At 36.1% G+C, this 23533-nt stretch overlaps 1 protein-coding gene across 1 annotated transcript in view; it reads right to left on the reverse strand.

The window, feature by feature from the left end:
* LOC129244151 (protein Wnt-5) overlaps positions 1-23533 on the reverse strand; it is a 160549-nt gene that overhangs the window by 8427 nt on the left and 128589 nt on the right. The window contains exon 7 of the mRNA XM_054881767.1: positions 23145-23402. Within this exon, the coding sequence (XP_054737742.1) occupies positions 23145-23402 (258 nt within the window). The remainder of the gene's footprint in view (positions 1-23144; positions 23403-23533) is intronic.

The raw sequence follows: 23533 nt of genomic DNA on the forward strand, positions 1-23533 counted from the left end.
GAAAATCTATACCAAATTTTCAATATTGAATAAATTTCAAAATTACTAAATGTTTTCCCAAAATTTTCTCACTTTACTTTTTATTGTTCTCAAGCCTACAAATAAAGGAATTTTTAGAAGAATAGACGACAATTTCGAAAATACTTGGATCACTAGACGTAGAATTGCTCTGGTCCACCAATTGCGCTGTGGACTCAGAATAAGTCTTTAACGGTTCTGGAGCGAAATAGAAAAGATTTTGTTAAATAGATAGATTTTCACTAAAAATCTGTCAAAAGAGACATCATCGAACTGTCACCGCTGTTGAACTTGAAATATTATTTTTAAGTACTCCCTTTTATTACCAGTTTATGAACTATGTAGAATATTTACTGACTAACATGGCAATTCACTGCAGGCTATGCATTCAGTTATATGCAGAAGTTATGTATGTGTATGAGTGGGTATGCAAATGTCAAAACCTGAGCTTATATGCATATGTGAAAAATAATCCTGACGCGAAAGCTGTAAATTTATAATACAAGTGAGCAAAAATACAGAAAGAAATGAATAACAAACCAGAAAACGAAAAAGATGATCCCAAATACAATCCATATATGAAATGTATGTATGAGTAGTACCCGCACTGCTGCGCTTCTAGTGAATTCAGCAGTAAAAGTAGTTTGCATTCCCTCTTTTTGTTATATAAGCAACTGCCGATTTTTACATGGCTTTATCTTGGATTATATTCACAGCCTCATCCTTTTTTCGATAGTTTGAAACTAGAACTAAATGAATCAGTTAAGGACTAGTTAGACTTCCATACCTTTTAAGTTAATTCCGCGTCACTGTTAAGCTGAATATTCATTTAGTAAGAAACAAAAATATAAAGTAATATAAAACCTACATACACTGCTGCTGTTGTCGCAATAGATTAGAAAATGGTAAAAAACTACCCGCAAGAGGTGAGCCGCGTTTACGCACAATTAACAATAATCTTTGCCGTTCGATTGCCAACTTCAAAGGAATGTTTGGTACCGTTTCGTAACCGTGGAAGGAATATAGATTCATCACATGCCAAAATGGGATTCATCACTGGGATCACAGCAGTCAACTTCTCCTATTGAATCGAAGCCGTAAAAGGTCAAGGTGGGCCTGCTGGTAAGGTTTGTAGTCTTCAGCTTTTGGCGTGCATGTGATGTCATTCAAATCAAATTTCACCTCAAGTTGTTGGATCAATTCTATACCGCATTTGACGAAGAAAAAAGTTCTCTTCCACCAGGTCAAAAGCTTGCTATAACTATGGTAAAATTTACATAAATTTCATGACTGTTTCCAAAAATCTCCTCTCAGCTGTCAATGTTTTTGGATATTTATTTTCGGCATCGTTTGCTAAGATGATTTGATATACCGTGATCTCATCGAGTTGTTACACATGCAACGCGTTAAAAGTCCAGGAAGACAGACATGGTTTGAGGTGACTCAATACACTATTGGAGCCAAATTCTGCAAATGAGAGACCACGGAAAATATCCGACCGCACCGAACGTATTTTGTTGAGAAAAGTAACCGCCAACCCGAAAATTTCGACAAGAAATCTTATTAGTGGGCTTTGAGAAGAGTGTGGAGTCGAAGTTTCTCATGAAACAGTATGCCACGTATTGCAAAAGTACAATTATATTATACTTCATAAGTTGCTCGAAAGAAGCTTTTGCTTTCATCACAGCATCATGAAAAGCGTTTGTTTTTGACCAGAACGTACCCAACTCAATCAGATAGCTACTGGCATGATGCGAATTTCTGTGATGAGATTAAAATCATGGTGTATTACAACGATGGACTCAATAAAATATGGAAGCAGCCATTAAAAGCACTGGAAAGGCAGAATACCCTACCGACAGTGAAATTTGGCAAACTTTCAGTCATGATGGAGGATGCATATCTAGTAAGGGAATGGGTGAATTTGTGTTTATAGAATATTCTGCACTACCATTTGACTAATGGTGCAACAAAATTTGGCTTCATTGCTAACAACAAACCTCAATTTAAATTCTACCTGGATACCTTATTTTCGAGGAATGAGACAAGATACTGCATGACTAGGATATTCAAAAATTGATTAATTTTCTCTATGAGGAGCTGTTTCATGGCAGAAATATTAGGAGGTCCGCCTGCCGGGGGGGGGGGGGGGGGGGGGGGGGGGGGGCGACTATTAAAAAAAAACATTTTCTATTAGTTTGGTGTATCGTGTCCATGGCGGATTTGGAACCAGGGTACTAACGAATGTTTGTCACGCACCAGCCAATATTACCCACACTGAAATTTCTAATACAGCCAACCTCACAAATCGTCCCCTTAGTATAACAATAGCCTATGTGCTCATAGGCTATTATTTTTTTATTGAATTTTTGGATTCTCCATCGTCGATTTTATATGTGGTCAAAATTTTGTCAAATTCTAGTTCCACAAAGTGGGTCAAAACGTCAGTCAAAAAATAATAAATATTTACAGACATAACGAGATTTGAGCGAGAGCTACTTTCGACAAAAAGTTTGAAATTCATTTTCTCAAAACATCAAAAAATTTATAGGCTATTTTAATACTAAGGGGACGAAATAATCCTCGGTTAAATTTTGGTGGAAGTCGTAAAATATACCAAATTTTATGATTGGCTTGGAAAAACGGTACCACTTGTTCTTGTTTACAGGGTCATGCAGCCATATGTGCATACGTGCATGTGTATAAGTAAATACATATATAAATATCTGTGCAATATAAAAAATGAATAGAATTTGCGATTTGTGTGTTGGCATTTGGCAGCGTAAACAACCACTTAATGCTGCCACATACATTGTTGACTTCTATCGCATTTATGCTCACACGTACAAGGATTCCTTGCCACTGATGATGCTTCTTGGACCCAATAACAGCCAACAGCGCGCGAATGAGGAGAACAGTGATCGGACAGACGCGACTGAATGGCACACATACATGTGTATGTGTGTATGTAGATGAAAATTGGCGTCGACAAATGATAAGAAGTACGGTACATAAAATGTTGCAAGAAAGAGTTGGGCGAAGGAAGGTAGGAAGGTAATAGGGTGTCTGGCAACAAAGTTACTTGCAAATAGCGAGTCCCAAAGAAGCTGGGAAGTCATGCAGTAGTTGGCAAGGAAGGAACTTAAATTGATGCAACATTGCAGTTGTGTGACATATCAAATGTCAAACAAAGCAAACGTGCAAAGTACCAGACGCAAAAGGAGCCGATAAAAAACCATTGCAACAACAACAGAAATCTTTTCAATGGCGACAGCTGCTCCGTTAGTATTTGTGTAGCCGGGTAACTTTATAAATAAGAACATCAAACACGCAAATATGCAATTTTTAACAGCAGCTATGGCAGTTGCAACAACAACAACAATAAAAGCAATAATAAGCAAACTAAAAAGTTAAAGAAAGTCAACATCAAAGTACGAGTAAGTATTGCAAGCGATTCATAAAAAAATATTTGGCGTCAAAGGTGGGTGATGTGCTGTTGGTGAGGATAGTGCAAGGTAGAATGCAATTGATATTCGTTGACGCTGTTTTTAGACACAAATAGTGACGAAATAAAAAAAATAAGAACTGCAGTAATAAAGTCAGTTGCAAAAAAGGCAATTATTAAAGCAAAATAATAAAAAATAAAATTTTCCACTGATAACGCTGGTGACGACACACAATACTAACATATACAGTGATGAACAAAAGTATTGGCACAGCAAGATACTTTCACTTTAACATTACTTTTTGTCCACTTATGAAGTGATTTTTAATCGCAAAAAAAACGGGCTAGATAGAAGAACATATTACCAATCATATTTCCTTCAACTCATTTTATTATCTTTTATATTTAATTAACACTAATTATAATATTAAAAAAAGTACTTATTATAACGAAACAAAATTATTGGCACACTTAACTTTTATCAGGCTTTTTCGTCTAAATTTTATTGTTTTAAATTTTTTTATTTTTATTTATCTATCTAGCTCTTCCCACAAATGTTCGATTGGGTTTAGATCAGGCGACTGAGGCGGATGCGGCAATGTAATAGGACTATGAATAAGTTCGTGCGGTTTTACAACAGATGGCGTAACTTGATTATTATTCCATCGATCCACATTTCCAAACATTCATTGGAGAGCTACTGTCGTAAGGCACAAACGTCAGTATAAGTTTTTTATTTGAAGCGTAAACAACAATATTTTTACCACACTTGAAAATGTCCAATTTCGTGCCAAATAATGTGTTTTTGCGGGGAATTCTTCTTCATTATTTTAATATGAAGAAAAAAGCAGCCGAAAGTCATCGTATCTTGGTGGAAGTTTATGGTGAGCATGCTCTAGCTGAGCGAACGTGCCAGAAGTGGTTTGCACGCTTTAAAAGTGGTGATTTTGGCTTGGAAGACGAAGAACGCGAGGGTGCGCAAAGTTCATGGATACCGAATTGGAGGAATTGCTCGATCAAGATCCGGCTCAAACGCAAGAAGAGGTTGCAAAAACTTTGCGAGTTGATCAATCAACCATTTCCAAACGTTTAAAAGCCATGGGAATGATCCGAAAGGTAGGCCATTGGGTGCCGTATGAATTGAAGCCAAGAGACGTTGAACGCCGTTTTATGGCATGCGAACAACTGCTTCAACGGCACAAAAGAAAGGGTTTTTTGCATCGAATTGTGACTGGCGATGAAAAGTGGGTCCATTACGACAATCCAAAACGTCGGGCAACGTATGGATACCCTGGCCATGCTTCAACATCGACGTCGGCGCAGAATATTCATGGCCTGAAGGTTATGCTGTGTATCTGGTGGGACCAGCTGGGTGTTGTGTATTATGAGGTACTGAAACCGAATGAAACGATTACGGGGGATGTCTACCGACGACAATTGATGCGTTTGAGACGAGCACTGCGAGAAAAACGGCCGCAATACGCCGATAGACACGACAAAGTTATTTCGCAACATGACAATGCTCGGCCACATGTTGCACAAGTGGTCAAAACATACTTAGAAACGCTCAAATGGGATGTCCTACCCCACCCGCCGTATAGTCCAGACCTTGCGCCATCCGATTACTATCTCTTCCGATCGATGCAACATGGCCTGGCTGACCAGCACTTCCGTAATTACGATGAAGTCAAAAAATGGATCGATTCGTGGATTGCGGCAAAACCGACCGAATTTTTCACAAAGGGAATCCGTGAATTGCCAGAAAGATGGGAAAAAGTAGTAGTAAGCGATGGACAATACTTTGAATATTAAATTTGTAACCATTTTACGTCAATAAAGTTTCAAATTTCGAAAAAAAACCGCACGAACTTATTCATAGTCCATTATGTTTGATGTGGTGCACAAGCCACATACGCACATCATGAGCAGTATGCTTCGGGTCATTGTCATGTTGAAATGAAAATGAACCGGGCAATTTCAGCTTTTCGGCACTTTTTTTGACGGATTTCCATATAATATTTTTTATCCATAATGCCGTCAATAAATTCCAGCTCACCAACACCTGCAGCGGACATGCAGCCCCACACAATTACTCCTCCACCACCATGTTTTACAGTCGCAGCAAGGTTCTGTTTTTGCAGTTCGGTGTTAGGCTTTCTCCACACAGTTTGGCGGCCATCAGATTGAAAGATATTGAATTTGCTTTCATCCGAGAAGAGTACATTGTCCCAAAAGTCACTTGGCTTGCTTAAGTACTCCTTCGCATAGGCTAAACGCTTCTTTTGGTTCACTTTAGAAATGAGAGGTTTGCGTCTAGCCACGCGCGAATTGTAGTTCTCCTCATGCAATACCCTCCGGACCGTTATTGGATGAATATCCTTTCCCATCTCTTCTTAACTTCTGCTGCGATTTGTGTGGAGGATATTCTTGGGGTTTTTTTTACCTTCTTGACTATTTGGCAGCGTTTGCGGTCGTTTAAAGCCTTAGGCCTGCCCGTACGTTTCACGCTTTTCAAAGATGAAGCGCTCTTGAAACGTTGAACCATGCTTCGTATGGTGTAGCGACTTCTGTCCATCATTTCACCAATCTCAGCGTATGATTTGCCCTGGTTATGCAAATATAATATTATTTTGCGCTGAGATTCGGTGGTTTCACTTTTTTTGCTGCTCATTTTACAAAAATTTAAGCAAAGTTTGCTGTAATTGAAGGCACTATGCTGTTTGTAGTTTGAATTTTGACAAAAACTCAATTGCTTGTGTGAACATAACGGGACTATTGAAAGAAAGTTGCTAGATCAATAAAATTTAGACGAAAAAGCCTGATAAAACATAAGTGTGCCAATAATTTTGTTTCGTTATAATAAGTACTTTTTTTAATATTATAATTAGTGTTAATTAAATATAAAAGATAATAAAATGAGTTGAAGGAAATATGATTGGTAATATGTTCTTCTATCTAGCCCGTTTTTTTTGCGATTAAAAATCACTTCATAAGTGGACAAAAAGTAATGTTAAAGTGAAAGTATCTTGCTGTGCCAATACTTTTGTTCATCACTGTATGTGCATATGTATGTGCAGTAATAAGCAGTGGCATATTAGTTTGTGCTTGCGGGGAGACTAACAAACTTTCGCTTATTTCCTTGTTGGAGGTCAGATGCTAAGGAAAACAAGAATCCGCCTTTTGTTCTCCCCACGATAGACGTTTTTACATTCCCTTTAAATATTGGGCACTTTGAACTCTACGGACAGCGAACTAAGTCATAGTCAATTGAGTTAATGCATATAAACTTCCTGAGAAATGTTGATATCATCGTAGAGCTGATACAACGGAATCAATTCGACAGAATCCATACCCAACACGTAAAGGTCTTTCCTCTTTTGAAGGGTACTAAATGTCACTTAATTTATACATCAACTCAATTGTCTAGACATTGTGGTCAAATATAAAATTGAACTAACTACAAATAAATGTAATAGATTTCAGAATAATTAAATTAATAAATATGTTCACTTGGATAAAATTGCTAAATATTAATTTCGAAAACCATAAATACAAAACCATAGGCCCCAAACCACTACTGAAATGTTTGGGGCAAACCTTTTTTATTTTTCGACACAACCTCACTTCGCCCAACACTGCTTTAATTTTTTTTATCCCATTCGAATGATAGGATTTGTGAAGTCTGAAAAATATGCATTCGTTTCTGCAATCACCTCCTTTTTCCAACCAGCCATTTCTTCAAATTAGCGCACAAATAGTAGTTCGAGGGTTCTGAGGAAACCAAGTATGGAGAATAGGGGGGATGTGAAATGAGTTGGAACCCTATTTCCATTAATTTTGAGGCGTGCGCTGGTGCGTTGTCGTAATGGAAAAGGAAAATCGTTCGACTCCTCGATTTAAACGAATGTCAAACACAATGAAATAGACCGAACTGGCTGAAACTGTGTGTGTTATTCCAAGAGATGCTACTAACTAAACATAATCTTGATACCTACCAGTAGTGTCATCTCCCTGACTACTACATATATTCACAATATTGGCACGGTGACAATTTGTAAAGTATAGACTATTTGTTTATTTTTTATACAATTTTTTGGTATATTTTTTTCTTTTGTAAAAATATAGCTTACCCTCAAATTCAAGTTCCAAATTAAAAAAAAAAAAACAAAAAGAAAAGCCAAAAAAAAATGTCATCAATACTTCAAACTTTTCTATAATTTTTAGAAAAGCTCTGAGTATGCAGTTTAAAAGCCCATTAAATTTTTGCAGTGTAAATTTCAAGTAGTTCATTGATTTTTGACCATCATTTTGCTGACGATCTTGGGCATTTTCTTTATATAAAAAAATGTTGTGCAGGGGAAGAAAATGTATAGCACCGTCAACAGAAAATATAATATTACCAACAATCAACGCGATTTTTATATTGGGCTATTAAATTGAATGGGCTATAGAACGGCATATCAATACTTTTTCTACAAATTCGGACTCAAACTTTTTGAGATTTTGAACAAAATTTTTTTTTAATTTTGAAACATTAAGTTATATGGTGTTTGTTGCAGTATGAATATATCTACGTATATGTATATATGTATATGTATATATATATATATATGTATATACATATATACATTTTCTTCGCATTCGCATATATATATATGCAATGCAATGTATATGCAATTCACGCTTGCACTATTTTCGGGTGTTTGGCCGAGCTCCTTTTCTTATTTGTGGCATGCGCTCTACTGTTTTCCACAAATGGAGAAACTTAGAGTTTTACGCCGTCTCCGAGCGGCAACTCGTTTTGTTTATGAGTAGCTTTTTCATGACAGAAATACACTCGAAGGCTTACTATTGTCTGCCAAGAAATGAAATAAAAACTAAATAAATGTTCAAAACTTTGCACAATGTCACGTTGCTATTATTGTGGACACTGGTGTATGGTAAGTTCTACCTGGTTACAAATTAGCAACAAGCAATTAATTATTTAATCTTTGAATGATAATACTACCTAACAAAATCCAACTTTTTTCAAAATAGCAAAGTCGCACTTGCGCAATCTTTATTGCCAAAGGATTCACGAAATAATATCTGTCACACACTGCATCTGAGGTATACATCCGCATATATTCTTAGTGTAGCCTAGGAAAATATTTGCGAAATCGTAAGATCCTTACATCTGAAATCAGAAATATATTCAATTTTCTGATTTTTTTGGACATATTAATATTGTATTTTCTTCGCATTTGGATCCTTCTTGCCTATTTCAGAAAAACAGAAAATTTATGATAACTCTTAACTCAACTTAGCTCCGTCTTCTTCTTCTTAGCATCACAGTCCTTGGAGAACCATTGCTTCATTCACAACCTTGGGTCATGTGTCTCTATCTAAGGCTACCTTCTTCCACCGCCGCACGTTTTGCTTTTCAAGGCCAACTTCTACGTCTTCGAGACATCTCTTTCTGGGGCGTCCTCTTCTTCGGAGTCCAACAGGGCGTAGTCAACTGTCTTTCGAGTTGTTTTCTCCTTGGGTATTCTAAACATTTTTCCAAGCCATCTTATCCTCTGAGATTTTATAAATCTTATAACAGTTTCACTTAAGCTATAAATCAGCAAATTATAGACCTTTTTCTACATTCCTCTTTTAAGTTCTAGACTTGCGAAGCCTACTGCTCCCTGATTGCTTTCTTAAAAAAGTGGAGCACATCACAAATCTCAACGCCAATCTAAATCTCTATATTTATATAAAATTCTGATGGTAGTGTGTTCGTAATTATTTTTCCTTCTAAATGGCTTCAACATGATGAGTTTCATTTTTGTACTTAAGGCATCTCAGTAGTTGAAGTCGTTGAATGACGCTGTTGTCAAGATATTTTAATCAAAATATATACATATAATATATTGTTAAAAAAAAAGAAAAAATATAAAGAACAAATATGCCCACCAGATGGCACTGTTGTCGAGATTTTCAAAGAGTTGGCTGGCCAATTTGAAATGAACTATTAAGGAATAGATAATTTAAAGAAAAGTATGTATTCTGTAATAACATCGTTTACTTTTAAGAAGGTAGTAGATCTGTCGCGTACAACATAAAACCATGTTTAAATTTTCCATATACCCCCAAAATGTTTATTTATTGTTTTTCGGTACTTGGAAAAGAAAATGAATAACTTCGCTCTTTTTAGATCGATTCTAAATTTTAGGACAGTTTTTTAACTTCCTTTATAAAGTGGACGGGAATCGCCCCAAAATGTGTACTTCGCTTGGCAGAGTTTGGAAAATTAGGATATGAACAGTCACACAATTTACCGGACTACTGCAGTGTGTTCGAAGCCGAGATCTACGGGAAAGCAGCAGACTTAGCCATAGGGAACACTCCTTCGAACTCTCAACTTAATTTTTACATTGATAGCCAAGCAGTCATCAAGGCTATTGCAGGCAATTGCAGCTGCTATGACAAACTCACATTGCGTGAACAGAATGGATGAGCTTGGAACTGAGAAACAAGCCACCATCTATTGGGTTCCAGGACACAAGGCAATTGAAAAAAACGAGAAAGTGGATATGCTAGCCAAAGCAGGCGCTAATCTTCCAGTAGCTAGCACGGCCGGTATACTTGTACATCCACCTCTCTGCAAACAATGACTAGATATAAAGGCAGCAATAATTCAGGAAGCGAATTCAAGATGGGAAAGAGCCAGCTCGTGCAAGATCACGAAAATCATGCTACGCAAGCACAACGCCTGGTCTACAAACTATGTATATTTCATCTCTTCCCACGAAAGAGTGTAAACTTGTAGTGGGTATACTGATGGGAAACTGTGACACTCCATATTATGCGGCCAAACTGAAGCTAGTGCAGAACGATACATGCACATTATGTAACGAAGTCAACGCGAGAGGAACTCTGGAACACTTACTCTGCCACCGCACTGCATTTAGCAAAATACGACTGAACTTCCTAGATTCTGCATCATTTTTAATATTAGAAAACGTGGCAGATCAAAAAATTAGCAGCCAATTAAATTATTCAAACTGTGTATTAAAGAAAAAAAAAAACACTTGGTACCACTATGGATCATTTACTGGTCTATGTGCGATCTAGAGGATCAACCAAGTCTAACCTAATCTAACCTTGGCAGCTATTTGGCCCAGCTTCTCCATCGATATGTGGTGTGATTTTCATGTTGTCTTATAAACTTCCGTAGTTTTTTGTGAGACGCTTTACACTGTAAAAATACACTGAGAGGTTGCATTTGCTGTTTCATATCCACAGTGGGCAACGAATCGCAGCGTAATCGGATGGTAGTCATGCATAACTTACATAATGGTACTGTCAATAATCCTTTTTTATTTAAAAGAAGATGAAGTGGGTTAAGATGTGGGTCAAAATTTCTTAGAAATATTAAAGTTGGCATTTCCGATTTTCGTTTTTTCTCACAATAAGCATATCTTAAGGAATATATTTATAATAGGTATTGAAGAGCCAAAACGGTTTTCATAATGTTGGAAGGTACAGCTCACTTAACTTTTAGGCATCAATATTTCTGTGACCAATGAATAGAATTACGTAGAATTTAAAGAAATAAACAGCAACAAAAAAAAAAAATTACCAAACATCAAAAAACAAAATATAAATAATGAACAAATTTAAATAAGTTTTTCATCCATTTGGCCATTTAGCCGGTTTATAAAATGTCGATTTTTCATTTTCTTATAATTTTCTGCGTTTAACAAAAAAAATCATAATTTTAGTCTTTGCGCACGGGCATTGACTTATAAAAGTAGACAGTTGAAAGAATTGCGAGAGAATAGAGAACGAGAATCAGTAGGTATGTTGTCCAGTTATATTGATTCACGCTTGCTTCTACTCATTGCACCGTAAATACGCGAACTTTTATTAATTTCTTCGAGTATGTGAACGCTGCCATTATGTCAACCGCGGTGACTTTACCACTACCAGAAATTCCTGCTGTTGAAACTAAAGTTGGTAGAATTATTTTTTTGGTGTTGTTGCAATTCTTATATTGCAGTTGCATCGTTATTGCTGGTGACATGCGGCATATTGCATTTCCCCTCTTCCTCCTTTTCAGCGGCTGTCTTTGTCGCTGTCATAGCAGCAAATCCTACTTCATTTGCTTCCATTTTGAACAAAGATAAAAAATCACAAAAGAGAAAATAAAAAGGAAAACATTTTTTTTTAATATAAGTAAGTGAACTGAGTGAGCGATCAAATGGACGTAAGCGCGTATGTGGACGCAAACAAAGACAACGTTATCAACACGAACAAAAATATGGTAGAATAACAATAACAATTTCACCTACAGCAAACAAAAAAATAAAGCCAAATCTTTTTCAAAAGGCAACACCTCCCAGGCAACAATACCCGCAATGCGCCCAGTTTTTATTAGGATTTCCTTACTCTTCATTTGTATTTTGGCAGTTCGCTCAATTGCAGTGTCTGCCACATTCGGTGTATTCCTCAATATCAAGCAAAAAATACGTTTTGGGAAGCGCAAAGTGTTGGTGAAGAACCATTTAGCAAAAACGGGGAAAAATATATAAACAAAACAAAAAAAAAAAATAGCAAAAAACCGGGAGTCAAACAAAAGTTTAAAAAAATATGACAGCCTCTTTAAACAAAAGTAAAAAAATAAGAATAACTAAAATTTTGCTTCAAAAATTATGCTGATTTTTTGTTTGTTTGTTTGCCTCTAAGAGTAGTGAGAGGCGAAAAAGTTGAAAACAATACAGCGCTAAACAAATGGCTCTTTTAACCAACAAATAGAGATACGCTTCCAAGGAGTTTCACGCAACATATGAACATACGAGGTGAGTTCAAAAAGTAAGGTCACTTTTTACTTCAATCATTGGGAATAAGAAAAAGTCACAAGGGGCTTAGTCCGGTAAGCACGGTGGTTGAGACAAGACTGCGTTGTTTTTTTTAGCCAGAAAATTCAAATTATTCGATCCATGTGTTTGACAACATAAGAGTGTTGAGCGCACGAAACCGCGTATAACATTTGAATCTGTCAAAAATAAACTAAAGATGGCAGATAGGTTGATACGTAAAAATATATTTAGGACAATGTACCAACACATCGCTGCTCATGAAATTTGAGGCCAACTTACTTTTTGGGAATACCTCGTACAAATATATATGAACTAGTAGTGCTGATATGTTTGATTGCGCATATACCTGCGAGGATTCGGGATGTAAAAACAAGATTTAAAAAATCAGCGAGATTGTTGAGCAATTTAGCACATGCATTTTGTAATACTAAAATTTAGTGATCTACAAAACTGCATACCCAGATGCTTTCTATGGATTCTGAATAAAAAGCAGAATATTTTGATGAGCAGGCAGGCAATGGCAAGCTTCCAAATGTATATCTGCCAGGAAGAACCTCCTCATAAAAAATATCTGCCGTTCGGAGGCAGCTTAAAAATGAAAGTCCCACCATTTGTGGAATAACATCAAGACGCACACCACAAATAGGAGGAGGAGCTCGGCCAAACACCCAAAAATTGTGTATGCGCCAATTATAAATATATATATGTATATATATTTAGAAATTTATTAAATTTTTGCACAATTTGTATAAAGTTTGAAACTTTGATTTTTGTAAAACAATGAACTATCTTTTTATGAAATATTAGCGAAAAAAATTTAGCATGGAAAATATTTCGAATGTTATCCGAAAGTTCTTATTATTCGTTAATATTTATTTTATTCCCTTGAGGGTAATCTTCATGGTACCCACGGCTCTTCCAAGCTTCAAAACATTTTTCATAGGAAGGTTTTGCAAATTGGCTCAAAATGCCTTGATTTGAAGGTTTGCGAAATATTTAACCATTTAGCACCATCAGATTGTTATATTTTAAAAGTTTTAAAACTTAGGCGCCTTTGCAACAACAAAAAAAAAACGAAAAAAAGCAAAATAACGTTGACAATAAATTTTTTACATTAGTTGTGCATACAAAATATGAATATATAAAAAAATTCAAATGCAATATCATGTTTAAGTCTTTATTCATATCCAATGCATATATACGAGGTGTTTTAAAAAATATAGTGAATTTTTATTTTTCTCAAAAAATATTTATTTATTCATCAATTTCTATTTTATTTCCATCAAAGTAGTCCCCTTCAGATAAAATACATTTGTGCTAGTGCTTTTCTCCAATCCTCGAAGTAGTTCTGATATACACTTTTTGGTATGTCCTTGAGCTCTCTTAGTGATTCGGCTTTTATCTCCTCAATCGCCGCAAAACGCCGTTCTTTCATTCGTCTCTTCAATCTTGGAAACAGGAAAAGTGTTGTTTTTGGCCAAATAATCTCTCACAAGCAAAGATGAGTGAGCAGGCGTATTTTCATGATGCAAAAGCCATGCATTTTTTTCCACAATTCCGGGCGTTCTTTCTTCACGCAAACGGCGCATAAGACTCCTGATGCTACCAGGCCATGGTAATTGAAGAAAACAGTGAGAAAAACCTTGACATTTGATCGAACTTGGCGTGCTTTTTTTGGTCTTGGCTCTCCTGGACTCTTCCATTGGAACAGTTGGGCTTAGGTTTCGATGTCATAACCAATGATTCGCCCCCAGTTATGACCCTTTTAAGCAACTCTGGATCATCCTAGACGTCATTCAACAATTTCTGAGCGATGCTCATGCGACGTTGTTTTTGGGCAAATTTCAGCAATTTTTTGAACGAAATTCGCCGTCACACGCTTCATGCCCAAAACTTCCGAAAAGAATGCATGAGGTGAGTCAACCAATATGCCGACATCCTCCATAACAATTTTCTTCACTTCCTCAAAATTTTCTTCCGTGGTTGATGTGCTAAGGCGTTCAGAGTAAGCGTCGTCATTCACATATTCTCAACCTTCTGTGAAAAGCGTGTACCACTTGTGAACATTTTTTTGAGTCAGAGTACCATCACCGTATGCCACTCTCAACATTTCAATTCCATTTTTTATTCTTTGATCCATTATTTTCGATAGCAGAAAATCGCCAAATACGCAAAACACTTGTTTTACTTATGCCTCCCACAAATAAACTAATAATTTTAGCTATATTCCTAAAACCGTGAAAATATATTCGAGACCAAAAAAATAATAATCGAAAGTCGAATGTATGTAGCCCGCGAAAATTCAACTTATTTCTTGAACACACCTCGTACATGCACAAACGCATGTATACACGCATGTGAGCAGACTATTCCCGACACTTTACAAAAAGCAATTTCCTTAGCGTGTGCACACGAAATTTTGCCACAAATAGCCTAAACCACAAAGGTGAGTGCGGCTGTAGCCAAAAAAATTCATATCCAGAAGATAATAAAAAATGCAATTTTTCACTGGCATCAGCGTTTCCAAGATATGTACAAAAACACCAAACAAAAAGAAAACAAATGCTGCACTCGAACTGGATTGTTTAAAAATCATTTGTGGCAATTTTTGTGTGGCAGTAAGCCAACAATGCGGACATGCATACGTGTACATATACATACATACATATGTATGTGCATGGCTATTCACCCATGGACGAAAAAGTTCAAAGTAGAAATGCAGCAAAAAGGGACCGAGGCGTCCAAGTTGTCAAAAAGGTTTGCAAAGTTCATAGCGCACCAACATCACTCATTACCAGCAACAATAAGCGCAACCACAACACCAACAACTGAATGCGCGCTGAAAACAAACAAGATCAACAATCAGCTAAAGTGACAGCAGCAACACTAAAAACTATGGCAGTGAAAAATGCTTGACCTTATAAAAAAAATCAAATACGAATACTCAAAATATATGGGACCAAATTTTTCATGGAACTTTCGTACTCTCCTATAGAAATGAATGCTTCTGGAATGAAATGAAATAGACTTGGAATATTTTCTTGAATTTTCGCACTGGTTATTTTTATGAATGCAGAAAAAGAGAATATTATTTTCGACTTTTTAGCATATAACTTTTAATGCAGTCAATCAAAATAATTTGAAAAATATTATAAATATAATATGAAAAAAATTATAAAATTAATTATTATTAAACATAATAATTTGAAATTTTTTTTGTTTTTTCTTGTTCACTCCTCTCGGGAGCATAGGGCCTCGACAAGACTCAGCCTTGCGTTCGTTACGTTAATCTGTTTTTGATTTCTGACAGGGTAGGTGATAAGCCTGCCGCTAATTTTTTGCAAATTATTATACAAAAATTCTTGTGTGCGCCAATCTAAAACAAAAATTTGGGACCCTTCTGAAAAGTATTACCCAAACGAAAAGGCAAATTTGTGTACGTGCATTAAAATTTTTTAATTTCTATGTAGGACATCGAAAAAGCCTTCCATTAAAGAAATTTAATAGTCAACTTGATTATCATAAACTACAATGTGTTAAATATGTAACTATAGCACAGGGTCTTATAGTTACTTTTTAGTAAATTTGTTTTTTTTTTTCATATTTAATTTCCATAATTATTTGCAGACACATTTCGAGAACACATGCTTGTTGTACCTTTTGAATTTTGATATAAACAAATAAAGTGCAAGTTCAAGTGGCGCAAAATTCGTGTCATATGAGTATCACACCTGATATGTTAGAAATTTTGTTTATAGTTCGAAACTAACAAAATTGGTCGCCGAAAAATGAATAATGAGCCGAAACAACGAAGTCCACGAAGGCCGCCAAAAAGTAGCAATTTGTCTCCCTTGCACTATTTCTTCATGGGCGCCGTTACACCAATTAAAAAGAGACTATTCTAGAGTGGAAACATTAAATCGAAATTGCCATTTTTTGAGAAAAAGTACCGACTGAAAAATTCAGTTGGCAGAATATAAAGCCATTGTGGAAATCATTTGAATGAATTAATTTTTCATGTTCAATTTACTCTTTCTTAAATCCATTTGAAAATATTCATGCGCCTTTAATTTAGATACCGAGCTGGTAAGGTTAATTCGGCGGAAACAGGTAAGTTTTTCAGATTTTTTTGTAGCGATACAGATAATATTAGTTTATTCAGTAAATATCCATATAATAATGCAACATGTGAGTCATATTTTCTTCAACTTTCATTGAAAATTGAGCGAGTGGCAGTGAATTTACAAATCGCCGCGTCAGTTATTTTGCAGTGTACATCACAGCTCACCACAGAATTAACTGAAACAAAAAAATCAAAATGCGTTCGAGATATCGAAAGTTGTTCGAGATATCGCGGTAAAGGTTTTTCTGATTTTTCAATTTCTCCTACCACTTGGAAGTCAAAAAACCGATTTTCACTAAAAAAGCGCCTAATTTGTTATTGTAAGATTAATAACACTGATCGGCAAAACTTAACTTTTAATTTGTCCATGCACTTTTCATATCCATGTATTTTTTACTTAATTTTAACTCCCTACCTGAGGTTTAGAAAAAATTTGGCACCCAATTGTTTATTTAGCTTTATGCCAATCCGAACGCCAGATGGATTTTTATAAGAAAATTTTTCATGCGTGCCTGGTTTCAAATCCAAGGCTTACCAAACGGCTATGCTTTAAAGCCAAACCGGTATAGAAACCCAGCTTGGAACAAGACAAGTATAAATATTCATAGCTTCATACATTTTGCTGATTGACGTGAAATTTTTACTAATTATGAATCTCTTGAATTTTACACTAATTTTAAAAAATAAATAAAAAGCACAAAATACTGAAAATACCTTACTTCAACCTTAAAACAAATTCCAAAAAGCACATTGAGCTCGGTTGAGCTACCACGCGATGTTTATCCTAGGAATACTTGTAGTTACTGTCCATACAATTTTTACGACCGCCGTAGCCGAATGGGTTGCTGCTTGACTACCATTTTGAAGTATGTAGGTACGAATCTCTATGCATGAATAAAGAACAATATGATAGAATAAGTTTTTTTCTAATAGTGGTCGCCCCTCGTGAGGCAATGGCAAACCCCCAAGTGTATTTCTGTCATGAAAAAGCTCTTCATAAAAACATTTTCCATTGGAAGTCGGCTTAAAACTGTAGGTCCCTCTATTTCTGGAACAACATCAAGTCGCACACCACATATGGGAGGAGGAGCTCGGTGAAACACCCAAAGGGGTAGTAAGTGTTAATTATTTTTTTTATTTTTTTTTGTTCATACAATTGCAACAAAAACTTTTGTATTATCTATTAGACGCACCGAAGTATGATTTAGGAAAAAATGTTGCATGCTGAGTTTATTGTGCTGGAGGCTTGTGTATCTTCATAGTCATTCAATTTACATTAAAATCAGCCAGCCTCTGATTGCATACAAAGTCGTAAAAAATCAATTTTTCTCAATTTTTCATGCTGCATTTTTTCCCATTTTTAATTGAATTTATGTTTATGACATTTATAACTGTATTTACAGATTATAAATACGAGATAAGGTTGATTAATGACAAATGTAATACCACGTTGTTAACCAAAAATATATTTAAATTGATTTTATCAGCAAATATCATTTGAATGTCAAAATATACATTAATTTATTGAAGCGAATTAATTCATAGAACGTTTTTTTTTTTTGGTTTTTGTAAAAACAATTAAAGGCCATAAACCCAACGCCTCATAAAAGCTGCATGGAGTGTTAATTGCAACCGTCACAGCTGGTGTGAAAAATCTCAAACGGCATTTTGGCGCACCCCATTGCAGCAAAAAGGCAGCTAGCGTGCAACAACCGCTTACTGTGCCACTGTTAATTGTGGGACAAATCGAGGAGGAATGAAGTACAGCACCGTCTTACGACATAACGCCTTGGCGCTGTTGACATACATATACATGCATATACTATGTGTGTGTACATATATATATGTTTGTACTTACACACATACACACACACACTTATGCATGCAGATATATTTATAATAAATATGTGTTCTAAATGGCTCCAATTCAACTGCGCCTCAATTTGCTTAAGTGCTCGTAACGATCGTAGAAAAAATTTATTCATGCATAATTTGCATAGATTACAACTCGCAACCAACCACCATTAACAATCAGCGATCAGCTATCACTTGGCTATTGGCAATATGTTTTGTGACTAATCGTACGAAAAGTATGGGAAGAGTAGGAATTTTTTGTTTCTTACCATTAGTGCGCTTGGAGTAAGTGGAAATCATGTCAAATTTGCATTTATTGATTGAAACGGGCTTGAAACGGTATTTGAGACGCGTAACAATGTGAGTAAGTATTTAGATATGTACATATGTGAGATTTTGGCCGTTGGTATGCAGTAATACGAAAAATTGCCTGGAATTATAGAACAGTCATTCACGGGTATTGCAGCGTAATAATACGGTGGCTCAGATGTCATTGCTAGTTCATGATTTTGCAAAAAACACCGTAAGCAAGCCTCACTCAATGTATTAGCAAACTGGATTTCCTGCGGTTTCTTTCTGTCATCGAAACTGAAAATATCCTAAAAATAAAGAGGATTTGAAACTATTATGGAGACAAAGACCGCAGCTGAGTTCGACGTTGCCAACCGATGTCTTACTTTTTATATATCTAAAGCTATGGATGATAGATTACAAGATTTGGCCAACCGAAAAAAAAATTGTGGGAGCACGTTCGGTTGCCACGTTGAAGGGCACCCTGCAACAGAATTGTACCTGCTCATTTTACACGCAAAAATGTTAGATTACCAGGTTTGGCCATCCAAGGCAAAATTGTGAGAGTAACTTGGGTTGTCACTTCAAAGGGGATTCGGTAGCAGAATTATGCCCGCTCATTTCTTATGTGTTCGCACACTCTTCCAATCAGTCGTTATTTAGACGGAAACGAAGTAACTTGGGCAGTGATTGCATTAATTTTTTCTTATATCACCTACCAACTTCAGTTTTTAATTTTTTTCCACATTTCCGAGCGCTTTTTTTTCGTATTTCACGCAATGGTAAGAACTCCCGCAATTTTGAGAACGAAATTCGCTGCTACACGCTTTATGCCAAAAACTTCTGAAAAGAGCGTGAGCCAATCAATATGCCGACATCCTCCATAACAATTTTCTTTACTTTCTCAAAATTTTCTTCGGTGGTTGATGTGCTAAGGCGTCCAGAGTGAGCGTCGTCATTTACATATTCTCAACCTTCTGTGAAAAGCTTGTACCACTTGTAAACATTTTGTTGAGTCAGAGAACTCTCACTGTATGCCACTGTCAACATTTTAAGTTTTTTTGAGTACTTAATTCCATTTTTTAAACAAAATTTGATGCAACTTCTTTGATGAAATCGCCGAACACGCAAAACACTTGCCTTATTTATGCCTTCCACAAACAAATAAATAATTTAGTCATATTCCTAAAACCGTGAGCATATCATCAAGAAAAATAATAATCAAAAGTCGAATGTACGTAGCCCGCGAAATTTGAAAATTTACCTCTGTTTTGAACACACTTCGTATATGATTAGGTATGATAGCGTTTAACTACATCGATATTTTACGCATACATACTTTTCACCCTTCGCTGTAGGTACATATTTGAATCTAACTCGAAAATTGAACACACTATGAAATACAAGTAATTTCAAATGCGGCTACCAAAGTGACAACTTATTTTTTGCAAATGTGTCGCTGGTGCGTTTAACCTTTGATTACAGCACTAAATTGTATTACGGGAAAAGCCATGGCACACCTTGTTGAATTTTTAAAGGTTTACTTAAAATACAACATTTGGAATTCTAAATTTGGTAATCAATGAATGGATAATCTTTAGTGTAAAACTGTCAAGTGGATAGAAACAAGTTCTTTTTATCGCAATGCCTAACAAAGTTGAACTTTGTTACTACATACGAGTGATAGTCCAGGTTTTAAGCGAGGAAGGGAAGTCTCAGGTTGAGTTTGCCTGTTTCGTGGGACGTTTGTATTATGCAGTCCAGCGATTTACTGCGACATAATCCCACTATAATAAACAAAAATGTGAATGAAAACGCCTCACTAGAGAACGCGGAAACCGAAAACTTATACGGGAGTCTCTCAAGGATCGTATAAACTACTATACTGCCCTTGCAGCTGCCCTGTTAGAAAAAATTGGAAAATCTTTTAGTGCTCCAACAGCTAGAAGAAGGCTTCTGGAAGCAGGTAAAGAGTATTTATAAAGGACTTCTGATACCAACATTTTACAAAGGAAGCTTGGTCGAATTTTCTGTGGCCTGATGAATCGAACTTCGAGGAAAACTTACGTTACATCATTTTAAAATATCAGCAGTCCTAGCTTCTTACCCTAGACCAATTTCGAGGAAATAACACAATTCTTATAAAACGTTTTCTTTCCTGCCCTACAGGTATTTGGTACACCTGGTGTGACGTCCGTGAGGCGATGGGTTGGCGAGTAAAACCATTCAGAGTGCATAGTACCCACTGTTAAGCATGGGGGAGGCAGAATTATGATTTGGCGATGTATGGTTGCTGATGGTGTCGGCGGAAAGTTTATTTACGAGGGTCGCATTGACAGTCCAATAAATGTTCGTTAACGCGCGCTTTCAAAAATCAGCGACTACGATACTTTGGTTTAGAGACAATAACATTTATTTGTTATATTAATTTGTTAGTCTCCAGATCTAAACCCCATAGAGCACATGTGGGCTATATTAAAACGTAAGATAACAAGCAAACATAGCAAACAGCCCTGAAAAATGCTCTAATAAACGAGTGGAGTGCCATAATAACAGCCCACAGGATTGCTGCTGTTATCAAATCAAAGGGTGGACCTATTAAATATTAATGTTCTTATCATTAATCCCTTTCATTTGTACTTATTTATTAATAAAAGATCATTACTGCCTCCAAACGGCAGATGGTGTTTTATGATTAACTTTTTTATGACAAAACTACTCTCGAAGGTTTGTCATTGCTTACCGAAGGACGACTCCAATTAAAAAAATAGTTTCCATCACTTTGGTGCTTCGTTCCCCAAGCGAGTTTCAAACCCGGGTAATCACGCACAAACACAATCGGCTGCTTCGGCTACCTCAGTTCTAATGAAAAAATACGAAAAAAATCTTAACGGAAGGTGTTTTTCATAACCAGCAGACAACATATTTTACGCAAATATTTTGAACCAAAATATAAAATTCGTTTTCAAACAAATTTGTTCGTAGAAGTGAATAATGAAAAAATGTTTGAAAAAGTTTTTGATCATTAGGCGGCCGGTGGAGTCCAAGTGAGAGTGTTATTACTTTGCTTCCAAGGGCGCGTAAAATGGTATTGCGAGGCATTGTTATTGAAATTTTGGCAAATTTGGGCTCATGATAAATGGGGTCCAATATACGTGGATGCAGCACGAAAAGTATTCAAGAGATTTTCTAGGTGAGTCCGATATTTTTCTGTTTTTAGTTAAATCACATTTCAATCAATCAAAACCATCAATATAATTTTAATCAAGCCCTGACAGTTTAGAACGGCTGCTTGATAAAATTTTGCATTTACGATTTTTCACGAAATGTTTCCTACTTCACATAATTAAAAAAAAAAAAAAAAAAATTATGGAAACTACTGCAAATTATTTTAGAAACTACGCGATGAATTTACATTAGGACAAGATGAAAAATTTGTTACATATGTTCAGCAAAACTTAATTCAGTTCATGCTGTTCAGGGCTATAAGGATCGTTTAGGTTAAGCAAAAAATTGTGTAACTTCGCTTGTTTTATACTGAAGGGAAAGCACTAGATGAAAAATACTCGCAGACGCCTCGGGTAACATGAATTAAAAAAAAATACTTCTGAATTTTATTAAAATTTATTTTTTTTATTACTTGTTTTATTAAAATAGATGTAAACAATGCTTGGTAACAGTGTCATCAGCAAAATCACCACTCCAACAAATAACAATACAACAACGACTAGTCGCCATCGGTGGTCGTTGTCGTCGGTTTCATGCTTTTCAATTTACAACGCAGGAAATCAACGTAGACTCTAATTGCCTCAGGCATGTTGGCTGTTGATTGGCCAGATTTGTTGACTAGCCGCACGAACTGCATACACACATACATACACACATACATGCATAGTACCTATGTTTATATGGGTTTGTAAATACTGTGTGTAATTGCCAAGTGACTCCTGAATGCGAATATGTAATACTACAACAACAACAAAAAGCATTGCTCTCTAACTGATAAAATTTTTTATGAAATTTCTTGTGTTATTGCCGCTGCACTAGTATTGTAAGAGTATGTGTATGTGTGTCTGCAGCACAACATGTTGAATAGGTTTGCAAGCAATATTTGTCCTTGTAAATTGCCCATAAGTGGACGTCAAATTAATTTTGATTTTAATTCGCAATTTCCCCCGCACGCTTCGAGCAAATTAATATGGCGTGAAAAAGTTGCTCAATCAACTCTCAACAACTTACAAACGTACTCACCCAAACATACTTCCACGCACTTTTATGTAGCTGCGTTGGAGTGTTTTTACAGTTATTTCTTATTGCAAAAAACTTAAAGTTTTTATGCTACTTTTTTGGTTTTGCTGGTGAGCTGGCTTGTTCGATGCAGAAAAGTTATGTAATTATTTATTGAAAATTAATATACAATTATTATTTTTTTCATTTCCATTATAACAATTTAATGTATTGAACCGCTTCACTTTTAAAAAGTTTCGAAGAATTCAATGCAACAACAAAAAAACGTGTAAATTATATTTGAGTGAATTTATGCATTAGAGTATCGGATACTTACCCTTCTGCCAGCTTCATTATTGTGTAAATTCATTAAGCTTCGTGCCTTGGCCATGATACTGTTCTTGCCTTTGCCACCAGCAGCACCGCCACCCTCCGCACCATCGCCTCCAGCGCCATTGACTGTAGCATCTGCCTGCTGATCGTTTGCCATTCCATTGACAGCGCGCTGATTTTTACGTTTTCGCTTACGTCTGCCGCCGCCGCCGGCATCCACATTGAACACCTTTGTGTTTAGAATTTCACGATTGATTTTCTCCTGACGACAACAACAACAGTAGTAATAGCAATAATTTAAAGACGGTAGTTACAAGATATCCATCGTTGCCAATACACAAGTCCGCAGGTGGCGACGACGGCAACAACAACAACAAGGACAATACCAACCAC

This window comes from Anastrepha obliqua, chromosome 4 (assembly GCF_027943255.1).
Source record: "Anastrepha obliqua isolate idAnaObli1 chromosome 4, idAnaObli1_1.0, whole genome shotgun sequence".
NCBI lineage: Eukaryota > Metazoa > Arthropoda > Insecta > Diptera > Tephritidae > Anastrepha > Anastrepha obliqua.